General features: G+C 39.3%; 1 protein-coding gene across 1 annotated transcript in view; it reads right to left on the reverse strand.

The window, feature by feature from the left end:
- TADA2A (transcriptional adaptor 2A) overlaps positions 1–12285 on the reverse strand; it is a 45774-nt gene that overhangs the window by 10946 nt on the left and 22543 nt on the right. The window contains exons 6-9 of the mRNA XM_007464884.1: positions 12071–12159; positions 10439–10511; positions 4234–4297; positions 2846–2889 (exon numbers count right to left, since the gene is read on the reverse strand). Coding sequence (XP_007464946.1) covers positions 2846–2889; positions 4234–4297; positions 10439–10511; positions 12071–12159 — 270 coding nt within the window. The remainder of the gene's footprint in view (positions 1–2845; positions 2890–4233; positions 4298–10438; positions 10512–12070; positions 12160–12285) is intronic.

Consider the following 12285-nt stretch of genomic DNA (forward strand, 5'->3'; position numbering starts at 1 on the left):
CAGTGGTTAAGAATCCGCCTGCCAATGCAGGGGACACGGGTTCAAGCCCTGGTCCGGGAAGATCCCACATGCTGCGGAGCAACTAAGCCCGTGCGCCACAACTACTGAGCCCGTGCTCTAGAGCCTGCGAGCCACAACTACTGAGCTCACACGCCACAACTACCGAAGCCCATGTGCCTGGAGCCCGTGCTCCGCAACAAGAGAAGCCACCGCAATGAGAAGCCTGCGCACCGCAATGAAGAGTAGCCCCCGCTCGCCGCAACTACAGAAAGCCCGCACGTGGCAACGATGCCCCAACGAGGCCAAAAAATAATAAATTAAATAAATTAAAAAAAATATAAAATAACTTCTGCAGAACAAGGGAAGTGCAGACATACTAATTCATCTAGAAGAGGTAGATTAGCCTGGAAAAAGTGTGATCTCTTGCACGCTCCACCAAAAATAAAAATCTCTGTAACTACATATCCTCAAATGAGGCATTTATTTCTTCACTTTCTACATGGGTCATTTTGCCTTTCTCTAAACTTAATTAGGTACCACAACTTAATGTACTACTAATGAAGTTATATTTTGATAACTATGATGGAAGTGAATGGTCAAATATGCCATTTGGGATACCCATATGGGTCAGCAACTTTGAGGATCACTACTGACCAAATTTCTAATAAAAAGAGCTATCAGCAAAAAAGATGGGTAGTAAAACCCACCAACAGTAACTGGTAGGTTGGAGCGGCCAGGAACTCTCGAACTGCTACTCAGTCATTTCAATAAGAGTAACTAGGCTAGTTTTGTCCACTCTCAGGCTAAAGATACAGGCTATCACTTATGACAGTTACTTAAATCAAGTCCTCTTTTCAGATGAATCTCTTTCTTTGCAGGAGAAATTCTTGCCCACAAATTCTAGGAGCTGATTTGACGGGCAGCCACAAATTGATTATTTTCACCACCAAACCCCCCGTCCCCCTCTACAGGGATAATACAGAAACATTTGGAGTAAAACTTTTTAATTTGCTGAAAAAAACTCCTATGCCTACATATTAAGGTCACATGTACATTCAGTATAATGGCAACTGAAGACCTCTCAAACCACAATGCACATACCACTTCTTTCTTGGAAGCAACAGAGCTTCCTCTCAGCTCTGTATGTAAGAAATACAGTTAAAAGAATAAAGAGGCTAAACTGACCTCTGTCCACCAGCTGAGAACAGAATTTATACAAGAGTCAAGGTCTACTATGTAAAGGTTAAAATCAACTGACCTATCGTGGAAAGCCCAGGAATTCAGACAAAGGAACCCACTACTGTGGCTATCAGAACATGACCAATTACTGTCTACAGAAAGGGCAAGGGAGATCTGACCTTGGGTTATTTTTGCAAACCCACAGCTCTCGATGAGGACGAGGTTAAATAGGCAATACTGTATACTGCTAGAAGGAATAAAAATTGATAAAACCATCTTTTAGGAAACAGTCTGGCAGCATGTGTTAAGCATTTTTAATAATCATATTCTTTGACCTATTTAATTCCACTTCTGGGAATCCATCTTAAAAAACCAATTCTAAATACAGACAAAGCTCTATTCACAAACAAGTTTACCTTAGCTTTATTTATAATGATTAGAAAAACACTGAAAATAAGCTAAAGATCTAATAATAAAAGACAGGTTAAGCACTTTATTATATATTTATGTATCTATACAACATATTATGTAACTATTAGAAGTGACATCATCAAAACACCATAATGTGTGTAATGGAAAGTGAAAAAGTAAACGACATAAAATGTAACCTACTTATGACCATGACTCTATTAAATGATACTTAACCCAAGACTGGCTGACCTGAACCCTCCTGGCACAGTGTCAAACCCTATAAGATTCTATCAATTAGCATATGAAGCACAATCATTAGGTACTTTTACAAAAAAAAGTCTTGTGACATACAACTATTATAAACATATATAAATATTGCAATTATTATGATATCATCATTCTTATGTTCTGAACAAACTCTACAGTGTAGGAGAAGAAAAAGTACAGAGACTCTTTCCGCCCAGCATAGGTTATCGCCAAATATTTAAAAGTAAGGTCAAAGTTAGCAATCATTTAAAAATCATAGGTTTATTTCATCATCATACAATGCTAATGTCTTTTCTTGTTTGTTTGCCCCGACCATGCAAAATAAAGCTATCACTTTCTGTTAATTTTTTTCCATAAAAATATTTTCACAACCTGATGGTCAAAGTTATTTTATGTTTAACATATAATTCCAAAACCCAACCCTATCCAGTTCCAGAAAATGATCCATTAATATTCATGCTTTAATTACTATACTAATTTAAAAAAAAAAGAATTCTCATGCTAGTGTTATTGACCATATATTAATGGTCTGTAACTCTTACAATGCAACAGAACTGCCCTGAAGACTTTAAAAAAATACAGATGCTGTAGCTCTACCTCCAGAGATTCTGACTTAATTAGCGTGAGGTGACTGTCAGGCATCAGAATTTTTTTTTTTTTTTTTGCGGTACGCGGGCCTCTCACTGTTGTGGCCTCTCCTGTTGCGGAGCACAGGGTCCGGACGCGCAGGCTCACTGGTCATGGGTCACAGGCCTAGCCGCTCCGTGGCATCCGGACCGGACTGGGGCACGAACCCGTGTCCCCTGCGTCGGCAGGCGGACTCTCAACCACTGAGCGACCAGGGAAGCCCCAGGCATCAGAATTTTTTAAAGCTTCCTAGGTGATGCTAATAGGCAACTTTGATTAAGAACTACTGTCATAAATGATTTGTTTAAAACTATTCAATAATGTTGGGAGAAATTTTAAAATAAGGAAAACTAATACTTACACTGAAACTTTCTAAGGTTGATTAATCCATGGTCTCTTATAATTCTAGAATGAAAAACATATATATGATAATCAGTTTCACATTTAACAATGTTTTCCACACACAGCTTTCATTAGACATCCTAAACACTGCAAGGGGGAATACTGAGGTCCAGAGAAGTCACTCCCCACAAAGTTCTGCAGGTCAGTAAGTCTCTAGCACAATTTTAGGCTCTCAAGCATCATATATTTTTCCTCTCCTTGGGCACTGTAGATTCTCAATAACTATCTGCTGGATGAATGAATAGATCAATAAGCACTCACAAATAGTGAAAAACACATGTCTGTAACTTAAGATGAAACAGAAGGGAATCTGTGTCCATATCATAAAAATCATCTATTCAGCTTAGGGAAATGTTATTGAGAACAGCCGTTTAAGGGAAATCTGTGATCACACACTCAACAATTACAACTGTACATTCACAGAATGCCTTGAAGCTATTTGAAATAAATCTTGTGCATGTTTAATGGAAGGTCATCATAAAACATAAGACCTAATAGCGACCTCAACTACTGAGTTCTACAACACTGTCTAGCTCTAATTCCGTGTTTTAAGAAAAATAGGTTTAGGTAAACCATGCAGAGTTACGTGTCTGGAACCTCTGATTTATACCGGAGGTATTCATGACTAGCAATGAGGCTTCTCACAAGAACAGCTGGGTAATCTTCTGCAGCGCTTCTTAGAAGCTAACTCCAGACACGCAGAGAGTGAGCTTTACTTTAGATCATGTCTTGGTCCCTCCAGAGTGCCTCCCAAGTCCCATTCCTTTTTCTTGTTGTGATGCCACTGTATCTCTAGTTATTAACACCATGGTAACATGCCTACACATACATACACACCCTCCGCATACCCTTCTCTGAACTGTTAAAGTCTCTGTAATCCAATAGGGGTTTGGGATCCATAATTTCTCAGTCTCAATGTATGTTTTTTGTTCTGTTGCAAAGAGAAGGAATAACCAAGAGTGACTGAAACTTGTTCATAATTTCTTTGAAATCCTTGTATATAAAAGACTTCTCATAAAAACTGAGCAGTTAGAATAGAGCATTATTAAGTGTAACAACTTAATAATATCTTGAATTTTTCTTGTTCCTTTTTTCCTTAAAACAGTGTATCCATATTATTCATTGGTCACCAAGACATCAAGAAAGGGTAAGGAAGGAGGAGGTTAAAAAGCAAGAATAGGAGAGGTATTATTATCTCCTTTTAACAGATGGAAAAATTGAGATCCAAGGAGGTTAAGTGTATTCCTCAAGGTCCTAAGATGAGCCCCAAGTGGAACTTGTTATTATGGGCTGTATGTGGTCAATAGTCCAAAGCCAAAAGAAGGCAGGATGGTTTTCTAGACTTACTTTTTTCGCCTTTGTCTCTCCTTTAACCTGGAATGATAGATATCTACTACAGCCATCTTCAGAGCTATAAACAAACAAACAAACAAACCCTTACATATAAATAAAGCCAAGACAAGAAGCAATCTTTTGCCCAAGCTGTCCTAAACTTTCAACCTCATACTGCTAACTATTCCACACTCACTGGTCTAGGAAATCTGTCTCTTGGAAACAAAAATACCCTAGGATAGTGAATTTCTGTATCAGTAAATTACAGTAAAGTTCTTTTTTCCTAAGTATATGTTTATATGGGATTACGCTATAGATAACAATTTCTGCTTTTTCCTGAACATCTCTTTTGACCATGCTTTGCTATGTGTATTATTAGCTTTCATAAAACAGTTCAACAAGGAGTCTGAACTTTAGTAACACATGGACTAGAAATTACATCTGTTAGAGTTTCAGATTAGAAGAAAGAAATACCAAAATCTAACATGCTGAGCTATGAGCAGATGCACTACATCTGTATATAACTTCAATCACTGGGAAATGACCAGGAATACTTTATCCAGGCCATTCTCCCTTGGGTCTGAGGTAAAAATAACATAAATTCTAGCTGGATGACCTGAAGAGATGAATGACTGCAATACTTTTTAAACTTTAAGTATTAAAAAAAAAGTATTAACTATCATGGATCTTCTGTTCATTTCTAACAAGTTCAAAAATTTAAACAACATTGCTTCATTTTTCCTCATAACTGCCCACAAACTAAAAATAATTCAATAATATCAGGTCCAAGATTTAAGGCAATGGTTTTCAAATGTTTTTTCAGGTTGCAGAACTCCTTCTATAAATGAACTCTTTCTCGAGTTACATGTGTTCCATATAGAAGCATAGGTACCACAGAATGCCCCATACCCTGCCAGCGTTTCCTAATACAACTGCTGGGGAATGACAGGCTCTAGAATGCTGTGCTGGTGGAGATGTGCTTTACATAACTGTGTGGTGGGAGAGGAAGGAGGCATGGGGAGAAGAGGAACCGTCTCTGACACGCAGTACAGCCAAGCACAAGTTTTATAGTGGACGCTACCTCTACTTCTTATGAGAAAGAGAAATTAGGACGTCAACATTTCAAGGCAGAAAGAGAAGCAAATAAAGTAGCTAAGTAAATAGTTAACATGCACTGAGTATTTATCATGTTGCAGGCTCTTTAGGTGCCTTATCTCGTTTATCTACTTAATAATAAGATGAGTTCAACATGAAAGAAACTACCTGAAGATCCAGTGGAAGTTAGTGCTAATTTTGACAAAATATTTCGGTAATTTTTCTAAGACACTAACTTATCATGTTGTTTCTTGAGATTTGTGTGGGAATGACTTAATTAAACAGAAAAAAAACTGAAGAGACTGTGTTACAGAAAAACTCTATAAATAAATCCTGCTGATAAATGGTTCTGGTGCTTGATCATTTCAGTAGTTTAAACTTGTACAGCTGGCCCTGGAGAACAAAGGGAAGGAAGGGAACACAGAGAAACAAATGGGAGAACTGGAATTCTCCCAGAGAAAAATTCATAGTTGAAGCTCTCCCTTGTCTTTATGAAGCACACTCCGATAACAGCAACTGATTATAAGATCTTAACTGCATGAATAACCCAGGGAGGACCACAGCACAGCAGGCAGAACAGAAATGAGAGGCAGACACTGAAAGAATGAGAATCACAGGTTCATATTCTACTTAAAGTGAGTGGAGGGTCTAGTAAAGCAGGCAAAGACCCAGAGCTCCTTAAAAACAAACAAACCCAAAGCACCCATAACCTCTCCACTGATGCCAGGCCTCTGAAATCTCAGTTTTGGGGGATGACTAGTCTCCCTGTGACCACACTGGGGACTGATAACAAAGTTTCCAAACGGTTGGCCTTAAAATATTTCAAGAAGTGGGCAGAAGTCAGAGGCAGCTCCTTCCCACTGCAGTGTATTTCTAACATTGTTCAAAATAGCTGGCAACATGTTTCTGTTTTCCTGACAGAAGGCACCTACTGCTTGCTTGGCAAGAAAACCTACTCAGAGGCCTTAACTGCAGGGAAGCCAATCAAAATCCCTACTGCAAGCACACAAGCACAAACCTGTGGCTCAGGTATTCCCCAGAAGCAAAGCTTTTTAAAAGTCATTTCCCCCCAAAGATTTTGGCCGAGATGTACACAAGTAGTGCTATGAAGGAAAGACAACCATGTGACCTAATGGTTAAAGTCAGCAACTAGGAAGCTTGGCCAAGTCACTTCACTCCTTTGTGCATTTCTCTGAAAGTAGAATGGGAAAATATCTATTTCCACTTCTCAGGAATGTGGTTAAGCTACAGAAGATAAAAAATGTGAAATCTAAAAAGAAAAAAAAAAGGTTCAAGGTTGTAGAGACATTAAGTATAGCACAGTATTAAGAGCACAGACTCAAGATGGCCCTGCCACTTGCAGGTTACCTCTTGACCTCAGGCAAGTTACTTGAGATTTCTACTCCTCAATTCCCCCATCTATAAAATGGGGGTAATAGTAATAACACCTAACCCAAAGAGTTTTGTGAGGATTAAATGAGTTCATGTGTGTCAAGGACTTAAATGGTACCTGGCAAACAGTAAGTGCTATATGTATTAGCTATTATTATTAATAGCATTTATGTCTAAAAAGTCCTAAACATAAAGCAGCCAAATCACCATCAAGGGAAGGGCACTGCCAATAGGTAGGTAATAGGCACAGTGACTAGGCTGGACCTCTGATTGACTAATTGTTAAAGGCTCTAAAGGCTGACAATACGGACCAAAGAAAGAAAATTTGGGGGGAAAAAGTGGGGGAGTATCCACATCTGGCCAAGAAATTTTGCTGAAATTGGCTTTCCAAATAGAAGGAGAGTAAACTGCTCTAATGTGCAACCCTGAGAAGCGCTGAAAACACAGGCCCAGTGCAGAGGAAAGAGCTCATGGTGCCTCTTGCTTGCCTGGGTTATGGGCCAGCAATGATTAGAAGATGCTGCACGCAGGGCTTAGCACCTGTGAAACTCTGAGAAAGAAGAGTCCACAAATTTAGGAGAGATTTCCCCAAATGAAAGCAGATGGAGAGCGATGTCCCCTAAGGAAAAGGAAACTATGCTGTGTGTCTGAACTGACATCCCACAACATGCCACGGGGAGCGCTGAGTTATGTCTTTTGCATCTCTCTCTCTGGACCAATAATTTCTGCTTATTTCAATAAATACGAGGAGGTGTCATCTAGGGATCTCAGAACCTCCTTATTTTCTTCCTTAGACACTACTTCACATGCAATATCTTTCGGGGGCCCATTCTGAAAGACTTCTGGTATGGTGGAATGCAACTGCATGTCCCTCCATTGTGTCCCAGGCCTCTATAATGGACCATTTAAACCCCCTCTATTAGACAAATTCCATGAAACACAGCAAAAGTCTTGGGTGAGGAAAAGAGCTTCATAGCATCACCCAATTTTCTAGATGCAGTCTTTCTAAGGGATGGGATACAAAGCCCAGCCAGTTTACTTCCTTCTAGTAGTTGTAAGTGAGGAAACATAAAAGGAATGTTATTAATGCTCAGTAATATTAGGAGTATAATGGAATGGCAATAACACCAATCTGAATTATGTACCATGTTTCATTGGAGACATTCACCCTGACTAATCAGCATCATCTGTTCTTTGCTGGCCAGGGACACAAAGAAACAGCATGCAAATTTCCAAGGACTTGCCCAAGATCACAGTGACTCAGAAGCAAGCCTGAGGTTGAATCACTGTCCTGATGTGCACAAAATATGTGCCCCTCTTTCTGTTCTAGGTGTGCATAGAAAGCTCCTTCTCATTCCCTCCTAGTTTCCTTGGGCTCCTAGACCCCTTCACTGAGAGTTCAGGAGAAACTGCTGGAACAATATGTGCCCAACTGGACAGTGGGTCATACTGCCGAAGGAGCTAATATGAGAACTTAGAGCCATAAACAAAGCATCCCTTTGTGGCACCAGCAAGTCATCCCTTTGATCTCCAGTCCTGCCAAACCTCTTTATGATGCTATCACCTTTTAAAAAGCACCCATCTAAACATCTTACAGTTCACTACTAGACAGGGAGGGAAAGGAGAGGCAGGGATTATTATTATATAAGCGCTGTTAAAACTACTTATGGGGCTTCCCTGGTGGCGCAGTGGTTGAGAGTCTGCCTGCCAGTGCAGGGGACGCGGGTTCGAGCCCTGGTCTGGGAGGATACCACATGCTGCGGAGCAACTAGGCCCGTGAGCCACAACTACTGAGCCTGCGCGTCTGGAGACTGTGCTCCGCAATAAGAGAGGCCGCGATAGTGAGAGGCCCACACACCGCGATGAAGAGTGGCCCCTGCTCGCCACAGCTAGAGAAAGCCCTCGCACAGAAACGAAGACCCAACACAGCCAAAAATAATAAATAAATAAATTAATTAATTAATTTTAAAAAAACTACTTATGTATAACAATCAATAACTGATTCTTAGTTCAAATGAATTAGAATCAAATAACTTAAAAAGCTGTAGAAACTGTAGAAAGAACACAAATAACTAAAGTACGTTATAGGTTTGAAATGCTAACTGAAATAAAACTTGCTAATCAATTGCTTCTTTTTGATTTTTTTTCCTTTTGCCCTCACTTAATTACAGAAAGGACCATAAGTGCACCAGCAGAAATTGCAAATCATGCTTCCACAAAGGATGAAGAGTGAAATTAAATACCAACCATTACTACGATTTTCTTAATAATGTTGAGGCTTAAGAATGAAGAACTTGGATTAGGGCCTGGAGAAGTGATTCAGCAAGTCGCTTACATAGTTGAGCCATGACTGACATAAGAGATTTTGACTTTCAAAAGTTCAGTACTTTTGAATACTATCTAAAAGAATGATATTTATGAAACTGCTTTTTTGCATTCTGGATAAGAAAGATACAAGCCAGGAAACAATACCATTTTAATTAAAGCTGGTGTGTATGATGAGGAATACTGAATGGCAACCTGCACACTGCCTTCAAGAGAATGACACACGAGGTGAGAATAGACAATAACATGAATTATCAGGGTTGAAAAGCAGAGATTGACATGGAAGGCTGAACAAACACAATGGCTCTAGTGAATGCTAAAGCAGTTTGCTTTAAAGCTTTCCTCTTTTAGTTCAATCTACGTCACTTTGACTTTCCTTAAAGTTGTGTGGGAGAAGAGAAATGAAATTTTGCAAAGAAAACTGCTCAAGAAATATGTAGAGAAAAAACTCTAAAGGTAAAATTTTTATGAGGACTCTTTCTTGGTCCCAGATCTGATGTAACAAACATCTAGTCAGCTCTTCTACGGAGAGAAGAATAAAACTCCCCTTCAAGTGACAGAGGACCAGTTAATGCAACATGGAAATTTGATTTAAAATCTAACAAGGATTCTAACTTGCCTTTCCAACTGGGATATACATTTAAGAAAAGCAATGAGGGTGTTGTTTAGGAAATACAGAATCCAAAGGAGCATTATTCACCTACTGCATCACCCTCAATTCTGGGCTGAAATGAAACAGAAGATTGGGGATTATTTTAAATATGTAGTTCACTGAAAATGGAAAGAAGGAAAAAAAGACATTCACCGAAAGTCTAACCAGCCACTTTTGAAAGCCTTGTTGGCATTAGCCATTTACGTTATAACAAAAGAGTTGACATAAATCCTTAGAGGGTTAATCTTAGATGAGAATTCAGAAGTGCTAAAAATTCAACAGTTCTGAGAAACAAGAGATTTCCAATCTTGGTCTAAAAACTCTTGAACTTCCATTCTTTTCCCCTGCTATGGGAAATTTTGGGTAACACATTATAGTGAACATCTAGTATCAGCAGTTGTTATTGAAGTCCCAAGGTCTTCACCCTGATCCCCTTTCTTTTAAGGAGGCAGTGAGGGCCATTTAACCAATTACCTCAGTGTAGGCTTATCTCAGCCAAAAGAAAGCTTACACAGTCCAAGGGATGGGATATTCCCAACTACCCTTATGTGATCAACATTCTCACCACCATCACAAATGATCTTTCTCATTATGGTCAAATCCCAGCAACAGGGTAAGTTCAGCAACTTAACCACTGTAATTTGAGTCCCATAAGGGGCAGGAGACATGTTTTATTCATTCTTATATTTCTAGCACCCAATACAGTGTCATCACAGTTTGCAATCAATAAAAACATTGGCTGTAATAAAATGTTACCGTGTAAAATGTCCGAGTCATCTTCAACAAAATCAATGTCTCTCAAGTCCCACTCTGCATAATTGTCAAACTCCTGTTTAGGGAAAAAAAATTCCCATCTAAAATCCATCAGCTTTGAGTAATGCCTTTACAGGAGCCATGCTCTAGAAGCAAATGGCAAATATATAAACAAACACTTGCTAAAAAGTACTGAATGGAGTACAAGGCCAGGACAACTGCCATAAGTAAATAAGTCATGGGAAAAAAACTGAGAGGCTTTCAGGCAGCAGTGACAGCAAAAAATGAGAAAGTTATGAGTCCAGGAATAAAGCCAAACATATTGTTCTAAAAACTAAAAGTAGTCTGTTCATGAAATCTAACTCAAGAAAATCTAACTCCTACTAGCCCTTCGAGTATTGGGTTGGCCAAAAAGTTCGTTCGGGTTTTTCCGAAACATCTTACAGAAAAACCCAAACGAACTTTTTGGCCTAACCAATATTTAGGTAAGAAAATTGTCTGCATTAATTCATCTACCTTTTTACCGCCATCTAGGGCTCTATTTATCCCATAATATTGCTTACCTAGCTCAATGGGTAGATTTGTTCATGTTCTATTCAACGACTACAATCTGTAGGGGCAGTGTCTCTGAGGTAGCTCTACAATAGCAGCTGCCATGAACAAAATGCTGACCTGGGTGTGGCTAGCAAAATTGTCTGTAGTTTGCTAAACTTTAATTACCTCCAAGAGTACTATAATTGCGGATTAGGTGATAAATCAAGAGACTTGTGACTACATTCACATGGCTTTTAACTCCATGGCTGAATGAAGAACACGTAGTTTTTATACACATTCATCATTCTTTATAAACTTGTGAATATAGTATAGAGGTCAGCAAACTACAGCCTATAGACCAAATTCAGCCCACTGCCTATTTTTGTAAATAGTTTTACTGGAGCACAGGCATGCTCATTTGTTTACTATTATCTATGCTGCTTTTGCATAATAATGGCAAAGTTTAGTTCCAACGGAGAATTTACGGTCTACAAAATCTAAAATATTTACTATCTGGACCTTAATAGAAAGTTTGCCAACCCCCTGATAGAGTACAACCTTGAAACCCCCTAGATGTGGAGTGAAACTTAAGAAATAGGTTTTTGGGGCTTCCCTGGTGGCGCAGTGATTAAGAATCTGGCTGCCAATGCAAGGGACACGGGTTCGAGTCCTGGTCTGGGAAGATCCCACGTGCTGCGGAGCAACTAAGCCCATGCACCACAACTACTGAAGCCCAGGCGCCTAGAGCCCGTGCTCTGCAACAGGAGAAGCCACTGCAATGAGACGCCCGCGCACCACAACGAAGAGTAGCCCCCGCTCCCCCCAACTAGAGAAAGCCCGCGCGCAGCAACGAAGACCCAATGCAGCCAAAAATAAAAATAAATAAAATAAAATTAATTAATAAAAAAAGAAAAGAAATAAGATTTTGCTCTGAAGAACTTTTACCTTTCTAAAAGAAATATTTACAAATGAGAAAAAGGCACTCAAATGGAGAAAGTGTGGCTCCACAAGTTACAGTGCTATGAAAATCTCTTTTTAGTGGTATGGAACCTATAGGTAAGAGGTATAGCCTCATCCTAAACAAAAATAAGTTTCTCTTACCTCAATGAAATCTGCTCGAGCTGGCATGTATCCTGCCATGTCCCGAGAAAGCAAGGAGTCAAAGGTAGGTCGGGGAGGGTCATCTGTAGCTGAAAGAATTTAGTTTTTCTTAATTACTTAATAAGATACTAGCATAAAAAAGTGACACAAAGAAAGTCCTAATTTAGACTCTGAAATATTTTTGTTTGGAGAAAGCGTCTGAGAGGATAAATAAA

The sequence above is a fragment of the Lipotes vexillifer genome, unplaced genomic scaffold (assembly GCF_000442215.2).
Source record: "Lipotes vexillifer unplaced genomic scaffold, Lipotes_vexillifer_v1.1 scaffold788, whole genome shotgun sequence".
NCBI classification, from domain to species: Eukaryota; Metazoa; Chordata; class Mammalia; order Artiodactyla; family Lipotidae; genus Lipotes; species Lipotes vexillifer.